Source organism: Eschrichtius robustus, chromosome 5 (genome assembly GCF_028021215.1).
Source record: "Eschrichtius robustus isolate mEscRob2 chromosome 5, mEscRob2.pri, whole genome shotgun sequence".
NCBI lineage: Eukaryota > Metazoa > Chordata > Mammalia > Artiodactyla > Eschrichtiidae > Eschrichtius > Eschrichtius robustus.
The window spans coordinates 43,726,596-43,748,099 of record NC_090828.1 but is presented as its reverse complement, the minus strand read 5'-3'; the positions used below and the strand labels follow the sequence as shown (position 1 = coordinate 43,748,099).

Below are 21,504 nucleotides of genomic sequence, written 5' to 3'. Positions count from 1 at the left end.
CTAATAGCAGAGGTTTCCCTGGCCCTGGTACCAGCAGCTGTGAATCCTGAAGTTAGGACAATGTTGACATAGCAACCAAGAGGCTTCCTAATTCACCCCTGGACACACACCGTGTGAACTGCTGCTGTTAATGCCCTGTCATTACTTCCATCTTGTATCTAGTGTGATGACTCTTACTTGCTAGAACTCAGGATATTAGCTTATTCGGCTTTTCCATCAGGCCATCCTGCTGGTTTTTGAGTAACGTACGTGTGACTTTGTTATTTTTGACCTGTTGTGAAATCGGAACACTTAAACCTGCTAGAGCCAAAATCATGAGTAACACAAGAGAAACAGAATCAGAAATGAAACAAATACATACAAATGAGTCTTTTGCTAATATTATATTAACATTGGTTTCTTAAAGTGTTTTATCTCACAAGTTTATCTGAAGCTTTGGTTTTTAGCATTTCAATCATGACATTCCCATTTGGGGGTGTCATACCGGTGAGAGGAAAGCTTCAGACTTGACCATTTCCTGGAAACCGGTATATACAAAGCTGAAGAAACAAGATGTGATTGTTGGCAAAGATCAGTCTTAAACTTTTTCATTTGCTTCCTTCTTTTGAGTGTCAAGAGCTTATCCTGTCATTCAGCAGAATAGGGAGACTTCATCTAAAATTGAAAAATGAAAATGACCTTTGAGCAAACTATTGTTTTGCAAGTAAGTCACCATTTCTTAGGTAAACATTCTCTTGTCTACTAAATACATACTTTACTTCATAATCTTTCTACCAATTAACTACTAAGTACAGTACTTACAAAAGTAACTAAGGTTGATCAATCTAAAATAAAAGGCAACTTTAAAATAAATAAAAACGATTTTAAGGAGACCTATTCATCCCACAAAAACGTAATGAAGAAACGGGTGTAAAATGTAGCAAAAGTCCTCTTATAACTAAATGATTTAAGGACAATTAACATTGGAATAAGTTTTTCTATCCCTGGAAATCTTCAAGAGAAGGACTAAAAACCACTTGATTTATAGCCAGACACTAATCTCTTGGAGCTCAGGGTCCCTCTGAGAATCTATTATTCTGATGTACATGCATCCTAATGTAATTGGGGTTTTGAACTGCTTGACAATATTGGGGAATAATACTACATAGAATGCATCCTAAAGCACATAGTAGCATATAAGATTATGACTCAGTTCTCCAAAGAGTATCATTATGCTGCTATTGATTGTTGTTCATATACTACTTGAAGAAGCTCCCAGGACAGGACCAATAAGGTAAATAATCAAGAAAAATTGGGATTTGTGGTGCTTGAATTGCTAAAATAAAATATTAAACTAGACTTACATATAATGACAGATAAGTATTGTCTGCTACAGTGGGGAGAGTGGTGGGGATTGGTGGGGCCGATGGTGGAAGTAGGGATGAAGTGTACTGGAGTAGGGGGATACAGAGATATTTTGCCCTTGGATGGCTTTTGATGGAAAGACCTCAAAGCAGTTCAAATCATTGTAGGTATCTGCTTTCAATGCCCATAACATCAGCAACACGCAGGACCATGCAGACGGACACCCCTTGTGTTATGCTCATGGATTTGTTCCAACAAATGTGTTTTCTCACTGCAGATCTTCACCCCCGTTGATTCACACACCACCTTCGCTTCCTCAGAAATGCCCTTGACAGCAATGGAAAGAAAGGGGACATACTGCAGTCTCAATTGTTGTGGGACTCAGGTTTTCTCTCAGCACTGCGTACACACTTGGCGACATGGGAAGAAGGTCTGTTGGAGAATGTGTCTCCGTTGAATCACTTCGGCTTAAAGAGATGACAGGGTAAATATGGAAAAGGATTAAAAATAATAGCTTGTAGTGACTTACTGTGTTAGGAACTGTTAGGGCTCAGGGCAGGCCACCCCAAAATGTGCCTCAGTGGCATATTGATTATTTTGAATTAAATGACTTAAGTTACTTAAGAAAGAACCAATGCAGGAGGGACACTCTGACCCTCCTCTCTGCCTCCCTGAAAGCAGGAAATAAATCTCTTCTGTGAGAGACGCCCTCCTTGCATCTGGAGGTGGAAGAATATCCTTCTTGCCAGAGATGGGGGATTCATTCGGGCCTGAGAAGCCTATACAAATGAACCTTGTTACTTCTTTAATTTAATACCCCAGGCCCAAACTCTGTTTAGATTCTTCACGACTTAAGCACCCAAAGCCTAAGTATCTTTGTCCTGTCGATTCCTCACAAATTTATTGACTTTTTGCCCAAAAAGAATAAAAGCTTCCTGTTTTAGCCATTTCTTCAGTCATTTCTATGAGACTTCTATGCACACGACTTAAAATTTGTTCCTTTTATCCTGTTAATCTACCTTGTGTCAATTTTATTATTAGTCCAGCCATAAGAACTGGAAGGGGTAGAGGGGGAAATTTCCATCACCCCAACAGAACTCATTTCTAGGACTTTATCTATTTGTGACACTGAGATGCTTAATTCATCATTTGAAATCAGAGCATTCAGCCTGCTATGGAATATAAGGCATACAAAAGGGCAGCTTTAGAATTCCTTTGTGATGGGCTGTGGTGCATCCTGAAGACTAGCTTTATGTGTTAAAGGTAATGGGACATTGAGCATTAAAATGCTTTATTCTCAGTTACATGTACCCTGCTCTACTCTTAAATTTCCAGCTTTTTGGGGACAAGTTCAATACGAATTATTTTACATGTGGCTAAGATTACTTACATTGTTGAGATGGGGATAAATACAGAAGGGACATAACCTTTGTCTCCCCTTTCTGTTGGTCTTGAAGCTGGAAAAGAAAGGCATGTTGGGGAAAAATGTTATTATTATTGATAAAATTAGAAAAAAAGTCTAAAAAAGTATAAGTGATACTAAAAAGAAGAGATAATACAATTGTCTAGTGATTCACAAATTGTTTTTAGTTGAATAGATGAAACAGCATTTTAGATGAGTATAAAATGTGCAAGAAGAGAGAAACAAATCTCTTGGCAGCCCTAATCTGACTTTACATATTAATGCTCTAAACTGTGTGAGAAAAATTGGGAATCAACTATATTATCTGTCTTCCATGTTACATTTAAGTTTAATTATAAGGACAGATTTATTCATGGATTGGGGATTTATAGTAACGCAATTCTTTTCATTAAAACTGACACCAATCATAATCTTATAATTACACAAAGTGTTGAGGCACAGACATCAGTGTTACTAAAAGCACTGCTGCGCTATAGTAACAGTCATGTGCAAACCTCACCTTGGAACCCGCCCCCCAGATTTCTCTGGTATACTACGTTGAACTTGTGCGTGATCCAATCGTAAGGACCAACTGTAATTTTTCAGCTGTAATTTGTTGCATTGACATTTGTTATTTCATTCAGTCAGATGTAGAAACACTTAAAAGCCACAGGTTTTTGTGGTGGTTGTTGTCTTTTGTTTGCTTCCGAGGGGGATGAAGGAGGGTGGCAGCAAGTCACCACCTGTGAGTGACAGCTGTATGATATTCCACATGATGGTGCTCATGTATTTAGTTGCTACAGATGAAATATTGTAATGGATTGTATATGCTTTGATTTAAAGAAACAGAATAGTGAACTTACATTACAATTATATAGCTATTTCATGAATGTTCTTTTCAAGTATTCAACAAATATTTACCAAATGCCTGTTTTGGCCAGGTATCATTTTAGACCCTTAGGATACAACCTGAAAAGGCAGGTACGTCAAGACTTGTTATTGATAGACTGTGAGGCGGGGTATGAAGCACAGACCCCCTTGTCCCCTCCCTGGCAAATGAACAATACTTTCTGAGTTGTGAGACTACAGTAAGTAAAAAATATAAAGCTTATCAACCCCGAGCTTCTTTTGTAAAAAACAGCCTTGGCTAACTTTTAACAGCTTTCTAATCATTACCTCCTCTTTCTTTTCCTCTCCCCAGGCATAGAGGTGAAGTTGGTGCCACTCCTATTAGAAAGGAGAAAACCGAAACTCTACCAGTGGCTGAGAGGCTCCCATGGCCATGGTGAAGACCAGCTACAGCTACTGATTACTAACTGCTCTGCTAGCTGGACAGCCCCAGCTGTTCCTTTTCAGGAACTGCTGACACACCACTTCATTTCTAAGGCTTTGACCTCCACATACCTCTTAGATCTTATAACGATCAAAGTAAACATAAAGGGAAGAACTTCATTTACTTTACTCCAATCTGAGATTATTTTCCAAAATCTGAAGAAGAAAAGCAAACGGAAAGAACCTAACCTTCACATGGCTGGCAGCTGTAGTGTTTACCGAAGGCTTTGTCTTTGGGAATATCAGGATAGAGGTACTTCAGAGGGTTTTCAGGAATGTTTTCAGCCATAATAACCTTGTAGTCTCGAAGGATGTCAGCAAATGGCAGAGCAGACAACCGGCCTTTGTTGTAGGGCTCTACAGAGTGGAATCTCACTTCTCCTGGAAAAAGAGAAAACAGAGGGAATATTCAGGTTCCTGCAGGCATTCTTTGTGGTCATTCTTCCTACCCACATTATCTTCATGTCACTTGTTGTAAAACAATGCCAGCCCTTCTCTGCATGTGGACAGTACAGATTGCCACGTGATAGAGGACACCCACATCGGCTGTGAGAAATTCATGCTACCCTCTTCTGAAACAACTGTAACAACTAATATTCAAACCCACCGAACACATAAAAGACAGAACAACAGGCCACACACTTCTGAAGATGGAAAGACCAGTAACCAATCACAATACTAATTTCACATGAATAAATAGTAGTGAGCATGTACCATTTTCAGAATGGTCCACCCAGGTGAAAGTTATTCCTCCAAGGTGGCTTTCACTGAATCTTAACAAAAAGGTTCCAGGCATTTTATCCTTTAGCAAGAGTCGTTCCTTCTCTTTGCTAACAAAGCCCATGACATACCTAAAAATAGAACATGGCATAGTTTTATCTGATCAAAGACTATAATTCATTGCATTTGCATTTATTGCTTTCACAAAGAACAGACCTGAATTTGTTGTGATATAATCAAAAGTCAATAGTGCCTGAAATACTCTTATATAGATTAAAGTAAATATTAATACTCTATAAAGTGTAAGAAACTGCAACTACTTTCCACACTACGACACTAGATATGCTTAAAAAGGAAAGAAAAGAAAAAGGGACTACTATAAATAATGCAGTTATGAACATTGGGGTGCATGTGTCTTTTCAAATTAGAGTTTTTATCTTTTCTGGATATATGCCCAGGAGTGGGATTGCTGGATCATATGGTAACTCTATTTTTTTTTTTTTTTAAGGAACTTCCGTACTGTTCTCCATAGTGGCTGCACCAATTTACACTCCTACCAATAGTGTACAAGGATTCCCGTTTCTCCACACCCTCTCCAGCATTTATTATTAATGTTCATAGCAGCCCTATTACAACAGTCAAGGTATCGAAGCAACCTAAGTGTCCATCAGCTGACAACTGGCTCAAGAAGATATAGTATATATATACAATGGAATCTTAGCCATAAAAGAGAATGAAATATTGCCATTTGCAGCAACATGGATGGACCTAGAGGATATCATACTAAGTGAAGTCAGACAGAGAAAGACAAATATTATATGATATCACTAATATGTGGAATCTAAAAAATAATATGAATGAATTTATTTACAAAACAGAAACAGACTCTCAGACATAGAAAACAAACTAATGGTTACCAAAGGGGAAAGGGGGTTGGAGTGAGGGATAAATTAGGATTTATTTTGGGATTAACATATACACACTACTGTATATAAAATAGATAACCAACAAGGACCTACTGTATAGCACAGGAAACTATATGCAATGCTTTTTAATAACCTATAAGGTAAAAGTATCTAAAAAGGAATATATATATACATATATATGTATATGTATGTATAACTGAATCACTGTGCTATACACCTGAAACTAACACGATATTGTAAATCAACTATACTTCAATTTTTTAAAAAAGGGGAAAAAATTGACAGCATAAAAATAAGAACCTAATGAGTTCATATAGAAAATATAGGCTGTAACTCACCCATCAATCCAAAGGGGAAGAATGTGTTTCTTAATTAGGTCTAATATTGCTTCAAGCCATGTCCAAAAGGTAAATGATTTACCAGGTAAGTGCTCCTATTGGAATAAACAAACATGTTAGGACAATGATTATTTCAATAGTAATGTTGGTATGGTAATTCAAGTTCCTTTTTTCAATGAAATATTTCCTTTAAATGAAAAAACAGTTTCGAGTGGGGGCTTAAAAAGGAACACTAAAAAAAAATCTAAATGATGCTACCCCTCCCCCTATTTGTACCTTGCAGAACTTGGCCCACGTGAGATGACCATCACTGTAGCTAGACTGGACTAAAATGAAAGAAAAGAATGAGATTTTTATTAAACAATTAGACTCCTCAATTTGGTGCTCAATTTAGATCTCCCCCCTCAACCACTGCTAAGCATATCCTAAGCACCTGCTATGGGTTTACAGTGTATTTAATGCTAGAAACAGTAAAAATAAAAGATATCATGAAATTTTTTTTATCTAGGAAAGAATTCTTTTCAATGGAGGAGCTAAAGATAGCCTTAGGAAGTGGGTGGGTGTCTAGAACAAGACCTCCATGAATGGATAGGATATAAATTGTCAGAGGAGAAGGAAGAGGCCACTCCAGTAGCGAGAATAATGTAGGATGAGGCGTAGTGAATATGAACACAGCTTATATAGGAGAAAGTAAGAGCAGCCTAATGTTGGTAAATAAACATTATAAAATAAATTTGTGAAAGCCAGAATGCCAGAAGTCTTGAATATTGTCATGAAAAGAATGAACTAGAGATCCACTTGGCAATAAGGAACCACTGACTGTTTTGATCCAGGACAATGAAAAAAGAGGTTCTATCTAAAATTTAAGGAAATTATGAGAAAAATTTGATGAAGACCCAAAAGGATATGGCTGCTATTTATACTGTATATATTTAAAAGATTTATTCACTCATTAACAAATATTTATTGAATGCCTACTATTGTGGTTTATGAATTAAATAAGGATCAAAAAGGATATTTACATTACGTAAATTTTGTAATATTTCCAATTTATTTAAACACTAATTGATCGGATAGTAAGTACAAGGGCGACCCAGCATCACTTGTAAGTCAAGTTTAACCAAATCACACACAATTCTACTACTGCTGCTGAAATTCATCTTTGGCTCTACTTTAACTAGAAATGTATACAAATTCAATTTTAACTCTTTTCTTGGTGCCAAATGTGTTCACCCCGTGCTTGTCAAAATATACATATCTTTTAAAATTCTTTTGTAAAAAGCTTACACTGTAGTCACTACATGGAGCACCAGTGACTATTTTGCAAACTTTAGAAATATCGGTCAAAACTGAAATTTTCTCGATATGAAGAATTAAGTATTACCTGGATAGTTTTAAATTTCTAATAAATTTCCTGATCCTGGGATCAGCTGTTTTCCAGTTGGTTAATGACCATTGCAATATTAATATGAAGATCAAGGCACCATTAAGGCTTCACAGTACATTCAGTGGAAATGGCATAAGAACACCCTGGAGCCTGGAGTGTGGAGTGGAAAGGAAGGGGCTTTAGAACTGGACAGCCCTGGCCTGCATCTTGGCTCTAGTATGTACTAGCTGTGGCAAGTCACTTAACCTCTGAACTTAAGTATCCCCATGTATAATATGGATAGAATGATGAATTATCCTCAATATTCTGCCTTAAGGAAATTTTGTGAGAAAGATAATATAGCATTTAGCCCTATGCCCAGCGATATAGTAGGCGCTCAATAAATTGTGATGATCATTATTATTATAAATCGTAATACACTCATTCTTTAAAACGCTTGAGTACCAAAAACAGGGGCAAGTCCTCCACATCTACCAGCTCTTACCTGTAAGTTTCTCGGCCAGCATATTGAGTTGATCTGAGTTCAGGCCACGGCCAACATATGATGAAAACTGCCAGCTCATCACTTCCAGGAGTTGACTCAAAGTGGCAGATGGAGGATTATTAAAGAAAACCAAGTTCTGAAACAGAGTTGTAGTGATGATTATATGTATTAATCACATCGAACACACTGTAGTTCAATATATAGGATTCCTGATTTAAACTCTTTAGGCCAGCCTAAGTTAATAATACAGAACTGTTGTCTCATCTCTGTTGTGCTTTTATAGTAAGACTGATTTTGCCTTTTCCTAAAGAGTCCCTTGTTCTTTGAGTCTAATATAATATATGGCTCTATCTTATCCTTGAAAGAATCACTGGGTAGCTCTTTAACTTTCCCTGGACTATAGTCTATCAACCAACTCATACAAGTACTGAATACTGTTCAATAAGTTAGACAAATACTCTCTTCTGAAATAATATTAATCTTAAACAAAACCTATATCATGTCATTTAATTGGTTTATCACGGATTGGTACAAGTTATACCTTGACCAGACAAAGCATCCCAAAGCACAAAAAACAGTTAAGTCCCAGGCTAAAGAAGGGGACCCTACAATATGAATCATAATTAACCTGGGACTCCTGTTTTATGGATAGGATTGTGGTCTTTTCTTATTTTGCTCCAGACAAGAGGATCTTTTGTATGAGCAACTGCAAGTAAGATTGTTTGTACCAGAAAATGGGTCAACAATGGTGGAACAGAAGACTTCACCTCAGATTACTGGAAAGCAGAAGGTGTGAAAGCCGAGAAAGATGTTTTAAGAAACGAAGGGTGGGGGGAGGAATTAAGAAATCCATTGCAGTATGGGGAGAAGGGCCTTTGGCGAACCTGAACTAAGCTGGGCAGCAAGAAAAGGAACCAATTCAAGAGACTTCAGAAGGTGGCAATAAAAGAGGACACAGCATCCAAGAAGGAGTGAGAAATAGGTAGGGGAGGAATGGAGAGAAAGAATTTCTAGAGGGGCAGTTTTCCTTGAACCTAAGGATTATGTCTGGACAAATGACCAAAAAGCATAGAACATAATCAAGGTCTAGGAGCTTAGGTTTTGAAGCAGAATAGAGTTAGGAAGAGAAACCAGAGTTACTTGTTCTGCTGAACTCTGTATGTAGGCTGTGCATATATGTGTTAGGAGCTGTATATGAAATACATCTCCAGATTCCTCATCCAAGACTAGAGCAGAATCTGAGACGGTTAGTGTGACAACTTTGGTGGCTTTCCTATAGAAGAAGGATGGTGAAGAAAGCTAAGTGTAGCAGCACTGCACTCTGAGGCTGGAGGACAGAGGAGTATTCCATCTTCCTTCCTACATCCTGGAATTGGATGAAAAGCTCCAAACGTGTAGCTCCTAATGGGGAATGACATTAAATCTCAGAAGTGTTGGCTGATTTTGGCTTTACAGACCAGGTAACTTTTCTAGTGAGTTCTGTTCTCACTGCAGGCTGAGAGGAAGTAAGGCACAGGGCACTCTGTACAGTGTTCCTCTCTGCAGTTAATCTCCCTCAGATGCCAGGGCACCAGAGGATGAGAAGGAACAGGGCTGAGTCATTTTCCATGCTGTTTCCTTATTAGGCACATTAAAACAAAAGTCATTTTCCATGCTGTTTCCTTATTAGGCACTTGGAGCTGACTCATCATGACTATTCCTATTGCTAGGACCTGAGGTAAAAGAATTCTTCCCTTTGGAAGAAACATTTGCTTTGAATCAAGAAGAAATATTTACATTTGACCTATTTTCTCTAGACCTTGGTGGTTTCCAGGACAACACACTGGGGTTTTGTAAGAGGGAACAAGGGGAAATGCTGACTCATCTTTTTTGCCGCACCCTTCCTTGGCCATCTTTTAAGAAGAGCTTCTATTCTCTGCTTGCTTTGAAACTTGAGGCCAATTCTTCTTCTATATCTTAAATAACCACCATATGGCATTAAAACCCAATTTGAGCCTAGAATGGATTAAATCTATAAACAACTTGAAAATTTGTATAGTGTCGTTAGGCGAGATTGATGAATATTCTAGTCACTTATTTGAAACCAATTCTCTACCTTTGTGGAAGAGCCTGTGTGGATAAGGTGTGGCCAGAAGTAGTTGAGGAGGTAAACACAACAGTCAGACATCAAATTCTGGAGAGAGGAGTCTCCCCAGAGCCTAGTTAACAGAGCCACAGGATGGCCCTAGAACTCTCTGTGATGCACAGAGTTGGGAGCTGACCAGACCTTCAGAAATAAAGAATACCTGTCTGTCACTTCAGCTAGCCAGAACTCTCTCAGGGTCCAAGTGCATCAGAACATATTACTTTAAATATGACATGAGGGAGGAATCATACAACTGAATATATTGGAATTTTGGAATAAACAACCCACAAAGACACGCCAAAATTTATACACACACACACACACACACACACACACACACATCTTTTGGGGCAGATGGGTTTTGTTAACAATAAAACAAATCAAATAGAATTAAAGGAGGAGAAACAGGAATAGAGAGAGACTGTACCTGGGAATCATTGGTGGACACATTGTACCAAATGATGGATGCCCAAGCATTAGGTAACTGACTGACATTGGAAATCATCACCACAGGTAATGAGCAGGTCTGGTTAAAAAAAAAAATAGCACAGTTATTACAGGTAGTAGTACCTTACACTGATTTTACACTTGGCCCTCTCCCCTAAAGGGCCATCTCAAGCCAACCCCACTCCTCCAAGGCAGTGGTGTCTACACTGCCTTGGTCACTAAAATGATTCATGAAGGCACTGGAACCTTCTGAGCATATATGAGTCAAGGTACAGGGAGGAAAGGAGCTATACAAACAGGAATCCTTTCAGAGTGCTTGGTCAGTCAGCTCCAATATCTTCCTTGACATAGTGGAGATATTTTTACTTTCTTATATCATGTACTGCCTAAAATGTAACTAATTAGAGCTTGTATTGACTTAGCAAATTTCCTCCTAATAAATTACATTAAGAATCTATTTAAAACTTATCTCTGGAATGGATTAATATATTCAAATTATGATCTAACATCTAATTAATGTCAGTATCAGATATGGGAGTTTTAATTGTAGAAGATGGAGAGGCAAGCGATCTTGGAATACAAAGCATTATGGGAGAGATAGAGCTGCCTCATCTGTTGTCATGGCACTCAACTTAGTACTATCGTGCTGAAGTTTTCAACCTTATGGAATAAACAGGCTTCACAGACTAGTCTGGGACTCTAACAAACTTACATTAGTCCCTTCCCATTAACGGAGGTTAGGTTGCTTGTAGACAGTGAAATACCCACCTGAGGAACTTAATAGCTCATGGAAACAGACATTTAAGGAAAAGAGATGAGGAAAGAATCCATGGAAAATTTTATAAACAAGTTTACATTCGTTAAGATAAAAGAGCAAAGGCAGAGCTCTAAAACAACACATCCTACAAATAGGACCATATTCAAGCATGTGAAATTGTGTTTGTTCATTCATGCACTCATTCATTTATTCAACAAATGTTGAGCATCTATTATGTGCTAGGCATTGTGCTAGGCACAGGTAATGGAGGGATAAAGGTGTAATGTCCTGCCTTCAAGGAGCTCATTGTTAATCATGTTCAACTTAATCCCCAGTTTCCTTATTCCTTCTTTGAGTTCAATAGTAACTGTTATAAGAGGATCAAAACAATGTACCGTTAATGTTCCTATCATTGGTCTTTGCTCATTATACTATAAAAACCTGTCTTCTGAGGGATTTTTATGTACACGTTAAAATTTTGAAAATATATCATACATGACATCGTTCAAGTATACTTATTTCTCTTTAGGCTTTCCTCTGAGTATCCATGACTCAGGGAATCCCAGAAAACAAACAAACAAACAAACAAACAGACAAACAAACAGTCTGGGCAACAAATTATTCAATAAGTCTTGAATCATAATGACTGTGAGATTTTATCATTTATATTTAACCAGAATAATATATGTGGACTAATCAGTGAATATTTGACATACTGATTTTCTAAATTAAAACAAAAATGATGAATAAGGAATGTACTAAAACCTAGAAAATACTGAGCTTTCATCTTCCAATGATGACCAATTCCTGAAAATGTTATTAGTAAATAGTAGATATTCCTTGAAATACCTACCTCCAAATCTATGGTCAGGCCGTAGAGGCAGATCTGTGTCTCAAATGTTATGGAATGAAGCTCCTCAGTCACCATGTGACAGCCCTAAGGGGAGAAAGAAATTGCTGTCTTACAAACACATAGTTGTTATCTATTATTAGGCATGCTTTTATAAACATTAGTAAATTCTTAAAGTAAATATCTTCAAACACGTCCTATTATGGAACATTCCTTCTTATTATTTAAAAGGTTATTTACAGTATATACAGAGTTTGAGAAATCTTCATTTCCACAAACAGAATGATTTTGTCTCCAAAACAATATAATTTCTAGTTTTTACAATTCCAGCATATTTTCATCAGTTGAATTCAGACAAATTGTTCCTTATTTTAATTTTGGAAATTAGCCCTTTTGACTTACCAACCATTAATAAAAGCAAGCCAGATGTGTGTAGCTATAAAAGAAACAAGTCAATGTCATAATGGATTTGTTTTTTTAAAGAAAGCAAGATTTCCTTCTGGTTAAACATGGTAGGTGGAAAATGTGTACTTCCCCCAGCTCCTTCCAGAAACTTCAGTAAAGTAATAGAGGGTGGAGCAAGGGTGGCAGTAGGGGTAGTGTGTCTCAGAACCAGGGGTTGGAAGCACTGGGCCCCCTGAGTCCGGAGTGAGGGCTGAACAGGAGGAACAGTTACTAGCCCCAGCCCATGCAGCGAGGTTCCCAACATTCCCCGACATGGTGGGAGACAGGAAGTTTACTCTCTGGAGCGGATGTATCAGAGGAACTAGAGAGGCTCTCTGCATTTTGGATACAAGGCCAAGATGAGGGCAGGGTGAGGTGCTGTGTGGGAAGATCCTGTCAAATCTAGGGGAAGTCCATGCCCCTGTCTCTGCTTGACACCTCCAGGAGAGATATCTGGGAGGTAGCCAGACCAAGGGAGAAACAACTTACAGATGCTGCCTTTAGGGATCCTCCAGTGAGACAGCCAGGTCCTAATAATCACTCTTTTAAGTCTAAATCCCTACCATGCACACAGAACTTCCAGTTTTTTTAGTGCTCTTAAACAGTAAGCTAATGGTCATCCAACATTTGACAAAGCCTCTCACATGAAATGCAGATACAAAAATCAACAACCAAGAACTCAGAAAAAAAGAGATAATGCAAAAAGCAAATGAAAAGTTTAAAACAACTATAATAAAAAAATGTATATCAGGCTCAGTTTTATACATTATCTCAACAAATAAATGGCATAGGAAAGGGGCAAACCAACCACTGTGATGGGTGAACATTGCTTGGATAGTGATTTGCACAAACCAGCTGTAAGAAGATCTTTTCAAGGTAGTGGAGAAATTTGAACAAATAATGGAGTTTTATTAAGGAAAGATTTTAAGTAAATGCTATTTTTGTTTTTTTTGTGATAAGTGTATTGTGGTTAGGTTTTTTAAAAATTTTATCTTCTAGATAAGAGATACCTACCAAAATATCAATGAGTAAGATGCTATACTATATGGAATTTAAGTACTCCAGGAAAAATGTGTGTGTTTATGGGGAAAATAGATTAACTAAGATAGGGGAAATGTTAATTATTGTTGAAGCTGGGTGATGTAAAAATGAAGGTTCATTGTATTTCTCTATATACTTTAGTATATAGTTGTATATATATATATATATATATATATATATATATGTTTTGTTCATTAAAGAGTTCTTAAAGATGTTTAAAAGACTTCAGATGTTACATCCTTACAGATGTAACCAATATATTACATCCATGAAAGAAGAATAGTATACTACCAAAAGGAACATTCAGAAAAGAATGATGAACAATTAAAAATATAATAAGAGAAATAGACAAAACAATAGAAGAGCTGAAAGTAGGGCTGAGGAAATGTCCCAGAAAGTAAAACCAAAAAAACAAAAAACAAAAAAACCCCAAAGAAATAAAAAATAGGATAGAAAAGATAACAAATAAAGAAGCAACAAACTCAAAACAACAAGCAGAAGTTCCAGAAAGAGAACAGAGGAAATGGAGTAGAGGAACTATCAAAGGCATAACCCAGTGGTAACTCTTATACATTCTGATGGGAGTCGGTACAATCACTTTTTGAGAATAATGTCTCAATACCTAGTAAAGTAGGAGATGCACTCCCCAGGATGATGGTGAGAGTAAGTTTAAAAAAACAAAAAAACAAAACATGATGTGCAACAGGATCAGAGGGCAATCAGCCCAGATTGGAGCAAGAGATGGAGGGTTCCCAGAGGGATGTTGCCAAAAAGAAAGAAAAAGACAGAAATTCAGATGGACCTGTATGACTGTATTTTAAGGAGCTTTCAAGTTCTGAAGGAAAGTTTGGGGCTACATTAGTAACAGGTACATAAAATAAATTGATTAAATAAAAAATCTGAGGCAACTAATAAATCCAGGGAAAACTAAAATAATACAAGAATGGAAATACAATCATACTGTTATACGGTTCAGCTGTTAACGATTTTTATATAATCATAGTAACGTAAACATTGAATATATTAACTAACCAAAATATGTTATATGGTAATACTGTGAAGATGGGTGAAATTCATATGTATGAAGAGCTGGTATAAGAGAGCCATAGCTTAATTTAAAATGGGTAACCATCAAGGAACTACTGTATAGCACAGGGAACTCTGCTCAATATTATGTAACAACCTAAAAGGGAAAAGAATTGGAAAAAGAATAGATACATTTATACGTATAACTGAATCACTTTGCTGTACACCTGAAACTAACACAACATTGTTAATCAACTATTCTCCAATGTAAAATAAAAAGTTTAAGAAGAGAGAGAGAGCCATAGCTTAATCTTTTATAGAAATAATTCAGGAGTTAAGTGTATAAAATAAAAAAATCAGGAAGTATCAGTATGATATTAGCATGATAACTACAGCTCAAAAAATGGTCATCTCTGGGGAGTGGGTTTGGAGCAGGAAGGAGTGGAACAGAAATTGCTGTTTTTCCATGATGAAATCTGACAGCAACTTGTTATGTGCCCAGGACCAGCAGTACTGTCATCATCTAAAAGCTTGTTAGAAAAACAGGATTTCTGGCCTCATCCCAGGCCTACTGAACCAGATTCTGCATTTTAACAAAAACCCCAGGTGGAATTTATGAGGCAATTATTCTCAATGTGATGTATCCACATTGTGTTTCATCTCCAAAGGGATGTGGAAAATTTAGAGATGGTACAGAAAGCCAAAACGATTTTAAAAACAAGCCCTGGGGGAACATATGAACAGAAGTGGAATTATCTAGGTTAGAAAAGTCAGGGTGGGGTTGGGGGTGGCTGAGTCAGCTCTGAGGGAGAGGGACATCTACCGCTGAATATATGTTGATAATAAGCTGGAATCCATTGGTATTAAATTTCAAAAAATAAAAATAGTTCTAATATGATGATATGAATAATGACTACATGGGGAAGACTTTGGTGATAATGAGGCACATTAAAATAGAATTTGTTACTGAGAAGGAAATAGAAAATTAACACCTCCTCTCTCCCTTGGGCTAGATCACTGTGGTACCTTATACTGCCTGGAGTAACCTAGACTGACCTGGTGAGATTGCTTCTTACTGGATTAGTAGAAAGTTATGTTCCTGAAAATTCCTCTTGAAAATTCCCTTAGACCACCCCTAAAAAATTACTCCCAACACACCAAACAGACAGCTCCCTCCCCTGACATCCCCTTACGTGTTGAAATAAATAAATTGCTCTTCCTTTGATTGAGCGTGACATGAAGTAGTTGGCTATGTTCAGGCACCAAGGTGAACAAAAACCACACTTTTTTAAACAACAGAAAATCTCACTGCCCTATGGGGAGGAAGTGTTTACAATATGCAAACACTGAGACAAATGAAGAATCCACAAGTCCACGTTCACTAACGGGGGCTACTCATATTCTCACTGAGTTCAGTGGTGGACAGGACACAAGCCTGGGCAGCACATTTAGAAGGCTGAGGCAAGCACACAGATAGAGACCACATACCGTATGTCTAACTATTTAGCTGTTACAAAGCAAGTTAACAAACTGTTAAAATATGGTCTAGTCTCCTGCCTTGACAGCTAAGCTTTCACATGACCTAACTGGCCAGGTTTTAACTCCTCAAAGTCCCACAAACATGCTGGCCTGGGGAGAGCTCGGCCATCCTGGACCGTTGCCCATCCCCCTCTCTTCCACCTCTGTGAGGGGCTTACTTTGACTAGTGTGGCCCCTAGGTCTCTCCTTGTGCCTAGAAATGTTTGCATTGATGGTGTCATCTGTGCTTGAAAGAGTATACCTGGGGAAGAGGTCTGTACAAGCCCTGGAAGTGGGCTTGAGGTCTTTTGGGCTGGGAATTCTGCAGCCCTAGGCTCCGCTCTGGGTGAGCACATAGCCTTGACCGCTCAGACATCTTTCTCTGTAGGGAGGGCCACAGCTGGAGGGCAGCCAAAGGGAGCCTTTTGAGTGCTTATCCCTCCCCCATTCTAGCCTCTATAGTTTAATTTATATGATTAAATGTGTACATACATATATGATAAGATAATTCATTATGGATAATTCCCTCAGATCTTTGGGTTATGGCAGTTGTGTGCTCACTGTGTAAATGGCAGGACTCCACAGACAGAGCAATGACACACAGTGTTGTCCATTAACTTTGGAAAAAGATTTTGTACTTTAAATATTACTTTATTGAACTGTAATGTGGATGGTGAGAGGTTTTCTCAGTGATTCAAACTAATTTCTAATGTTTACTTAAAACCCCTGATGCAACTGTGAGGCACATTTAGAATGAAATCCGACAAGGAAGATGACGGCCAATACACACGACTAGAGACGAGCAGTTCTGACAGAAGAGAGTGTCATTAATTTTCAAAGCTTGAATGGCCATCAATCACAGTCTTTATTATTTTATCAGTGCAGTCCAAGCCAGAGACACTATTCAATCTCACATTCCCAGGGTCCATTCCTTACACACTGGCAAAATATCATAGATAAGATTACCATTAATGTCTGTATTAAAAGCCATTTTAACCATCTGAGATGGTTAGAGATTTAAAATATCCATATTTATGATATTTATATTGTATGACATTGATATTATAACTGGATTGACTGTATTGTACCCACTGGATAATTTGCTAAGAAACTGGAAAACTGGCTGAACAGCCTGACCAGGGCTCCACCTGGAAAAAAAATACACAAACTGATGAAAGGTAGGTATAGATGTCACCATATTCTTTTATGTTACCTCTGCTCAGTGTCTAATAGCACACCCTGAAAACCTAGAATATGTTAACAAGTGGTTATGGCTTTTGGATTTTGACTTGAAAGACAACCTCTGTTAAGAAAATATGACTGGGATAAGGATGATTTTCATCTAAATTTCTTGCTCGTCTTTTTTTATCTTTTGGTATTTTTTTAATTGAAGTACAGTTAATTTACAATGTTGTGTTAGTTTCTGGTGTACAGCAAAGTGATTCAGTAATACATATATATACATATTCTCTTTCATATTCTTTTCCATTATGGTTTATTACAAGATATTGAATACAGTTTCCTATGCTATACAGTAGGACTTTATTGTTTATCTTGCTCGTCTCTTAACAAGCCATACTCTATGATAATGCAGCACATGGAAAACTATGGGGAATAGAAAACAACTGCAATAATCCATTTGCTTAATGAGTATTTGTTGAGTCCCTATCATGTGGAGACCACTGGCCTAGATGCTGGGAAACAATAAGAGGGGAAATAATGGTACAGTCACATGAGAGACAGACCTTAATCACAGAATCATAGGAAATGAATGTAAAGTGACAACAAATTCTCAGCCCATAATATAAGGGGATTGTATGGAGGGTGTTGCAGAAAAAGTCTACGTTTTTAGTGTTATTCTTGTACCAACGTTTGTCTTAAGAAAGCATTGCAACTACTTAAACTAGTTCAGAAGGAAATCAACTTCCCGTGAAAATGCTCAAGCTAGTTGGAGTGTGAGTGGTGGCTCTGTGTTTGAGAACACTGAACCTTGAAAGAACATCTGTCTGGCTATTTTGTTAAACAAAACTCAGATCACCCAGGCTTTACTAATAGCTTCTTTGCGCTTCATGACTTTCCACCACATAAACAAAATTACTTAGCATCTCAGTCTGTGACTAAAACTGTCTTTTATCAGTTAAAGCCTACTGACAGAGCAAACTTGAGACACTGCAATTCCAGCCTCCCTGTTCAAACAATTTCTGCACTTCAACAATCACTCTCTAGCTGGCTCTAAGGACCTCTGGGAAAGGTTGCTTCCTGGGAATCTGTAGATAGCATGTCTACAGATTCCTCATTTCAAAGCAAATTCTCAAAATCAAATTCATTTTTAAAAAAATGACCCTACCCTCTGTTGCACTTCTGAGGATTACAGAATCTCAGTCAAAGGAACTGCAGAGATTGACTAGTGCAACCGTTTTCAAATCTTTTTTAACCCTGGGGCATATTCTTAAAAGTAAATTTCCCACCTGGGTCCCAATCTGTAAAATACTTAAAATAGAGCTGATGGATTGAAACAGGGGTGGGGGACCCAGAGCTCCACCCTTCACCAAGCCCCAACCAAGGAGGTGGCGCCATTGTTCTCCCTGGCCTTCTGGGGACAGCATGAGTCTAGGGGCAACGTCAACGTCCTCCCTTCACCCAATGCTACAGCCAGGAGCCCATGCACATCCTGACAGGTCCCCTCTTCCTGGCTAATCTCAGAGTCAAACAGACACGGGGTGCTGCAATTCTAAGGAGGTTTGGATTGGCAATCTTGGGGAAACTGTCATGGTGTGTCCGTGATCATTTAATGAGTATTCAGTCTAAGCTCTCACAACCACAAACGTAGAACCGAGGGACCCAAAGCTGTGGGGGTGTGGTGATGGGGCAGGCAGCAGGTAGACGTGCAATCCTATAAAAGGGGCCTATATATGGGGTGGTCTGAGGTTTCATGGACCTGGAGCCAGAAAGCCATGCTCACTGGCCCTTGGAAGGGAATGTTTCCAGCAGAGCACCTGGCAGGTGGGCAGAGGAGGAAGGATAAGGATCAGTGGTTTATCCTAGGCCAGGTACCACCTTTAGAGCCATTTCCCCACCTGCTCTTTATAGAGGGGGCAGCCTGGACAGCTGATCAGGAAGCCCACGGCAGACATCCGCACAGCACACGGCAATTGACTCTCACACACGCCATCTCGAGTGGTCCTCACAACAACCCTATGAAGTGCAGGTTAACATGAAACCACTTTATAGTTAAGGAGTTGGTGAGGTAAAATAGCTAGCACGGCTTCCCTGGTGGTGCAGTGGTTGAGAATCTGCCTGCTAATGCAGGGGACACGGGTTCGAGCCCTGGTCTGGGAAGATCCCACATGCCGCGGAGCAACTAGGCCCGTGAGCCACAACTACTGAGCCTGCGCGTCTGGAGCCTGTGCTCCGCAACAAGAGAGGCCGCGATAGTGAGAGGCCCGCGCACCGCGATGAAGAGTGGCCCCCACTTGCCACAACTAGAGAAAGCCCTCGCACGGAAACGAAGACCCAACACAGCCAAAAATAAATAAATAAATTAAAAAAAAAAAAAGCTAGCACAAGGTCAGCTGCCTGTAAGAGGCAGAGCCGTGGGCAGTGCTATTTCCACCACTGCACCGATGCACGCAGGAGATAAGGGAGAAGTCAACGTTTTCTCAGGAAGCATTATTTTAAATTCCTTCTACCCTTCGTAAGGATTCCGGTGCGAGGTAGCTATGTGATTTCTGAGCAGGTGGGTAAAGTGAGGACAACGACAGCAGCAGCTGGAACAGAGAGGAAAGGATGAGAGGCTGTTTGCAAACCCGCAAAGATCTCCCTTATAGGAATCTCAGCAAGTGGTGGGCTGGGATGAGATAAAGGGGCAGCAGGGGTCAAAGAGGAGGGCCAACCAGGGCAGCCTCTCCAAGGGAAAGTTTCATGACTACAGAGGGAGCACAGCACAGCAGCCAAGAGCATGGATATGGGAGCCAGACTGCTATGGTTTGAATCATCTTAGCTCCACCACTCTGTGCCTCAGTTTCCCTAGCCAAAATAAGTATGACACTAACGGTATCTACTTCATAGCCTTTTGCAAGAGCTACATAAATCAATGCCAGTGAAGCTCTTAGACAGTGCCCGATATATAGTAAATGCCACACGAGGATTTGTCAAATAAGTTCTTGTCAGGCTGTGAACTCCTGCTTCAGGTGCTCACAGATAAGCGATAAGCGACAGCTACTGTTTGAAATTCGAAAATGAGGTTATAACGTCCTAGCTTCCTGTTCTCCCTAAAGTTTGGTTCCTTCAATCCCTGGCCCCATTAATTTATGAAGCCCATTTTATCATCAGATCTTCCCCCACTCTTTCCTGACTTTCCTTTCGTCACCCCTACTGCCTAGCCAAGCCCCTGATTCCCCAGGCTCCTCTTTCTGAGTCCACTTCATGTATTGTGCGACTTCTCAATTGTTCCTGTGGCACGTAAAATAGCATTCAAGTCTATGGTTTGTTTTAAATGTACCTAGGAGTCATATTAAAATTCTGTCAACAGGGGGAGCTCAAAGAATAGCTTAAAATAAAATTATCCAGCTCCAGCAAACTCGGAAAAAAAAGAAAAGGAAGAAATAAAATCATTCTGGTATAACCATATGATTTTGTTATTAATCAGAAAATGAGAGGAAATAAATTCAAAGAGAGATAAGTAGGCTGTTGTTTTTCTATAGTAGAAGATGATTTACTTAGATTTCTGTCTCTAGAGAAATCCAAGTAAAGATTTTGATTTTACGTTCACAAAGATGACAAGGTACTAAAGAGTTCAGGGATTTAGATTTAGATTTATTCCCATTTGATTTGTTTTCCTTAAGAAGAGTTTAGAAGCATTGTGCTCAGTCTATTCAGATTTAGTAAATACTATTCAGGGAGGTCACTGCATGAAATACTGTTTGCAACTCTGGCCAGACTTCCAGGGATAATCATGAAATGGGCTTTTATTTATAATGAGCTAATGTTCCAACTAGGAAGTTTGGAAAACCTGTATGGATTTCTATAAGGTGAGAAGAATAACTCCTACTTATTTGGTTCACTAGAATATCCTTAAACTCAAAAGCTTTGCTCCTGTGATATCTGGGCTGAGAAACCTGTCTGATGCTCTGCCCTAAGCCAAGGTTCTACCCTGGGAGGAAAGCTTAGCTCATCCTCGGTGAGGCTGTGATATTTGGCAAAAGATCTTTAAGATACGATTAAGGGAATGAAGAAATCTTGGAAGGGAAAATGTAGAGCGTAAAACCTGTTGTGATGGATCTTTGTGGTTTTGTGGAGTGGGCTAGATTGACTGCAGTTGAAGGCTGGATTTATAAAGTGCTTTTTTTCTTCCAAATAATTCA

The 21,504-nt window shown here is 38.8% G+C and overlaps 1 protein-coding gene across 1 annotated transcript in view; it reads right to left on the bottom strand.

Moving 5' to 3' along the window:
* Nucleotides 1-368: 368 nt before the first annotated feature.
* Nucleotides 369-21,504, bottom strand: part of STAT4 (signal transducer and activator of transcription 4) — a 92,878-nt gene continuing 71,742 nt past the window's right edge. The window contains exons 15-24 of the mRNA XM_068544762.1: nt 12,116-12,199; nt 10,486-10,584; nt 7,934-8,069; nt 6,339-6,388; nt 6,063-6,157; nt 4,793-4,929; nt 4,268-4,459; nt 2,735-2,801; nt 1,703-1,811; nt 369-654 (exon numbers count right to left, since the gene is read on the bottom strand). Of these exons, the coding sequence (XP_068400863.1) occupies nt 628-654; nt 1,703-1,811; nt 2,735-2,801; nt 4,268-4,459; nt 4,793-4,929; nt 6,063-6,157; nt 6,339-6,388; nt 7,934-8,069; nt 10,486-10,584; nt 12,116-12,199 (996 nt within the window). The 3' untranslated portion in view covers nt 369-627. The remainder of the gene's footprint in view (nt 655-1,702; nt 1,812-2,734; nt 2,802-4,267; nt 4,460-4,792; nt 4,930-6,062; nt 6,158-6,338; nt 6,389-7,933; nt 8,070-10,485; nt 10,585-12,115; nt 12,200-21,504) is intronic.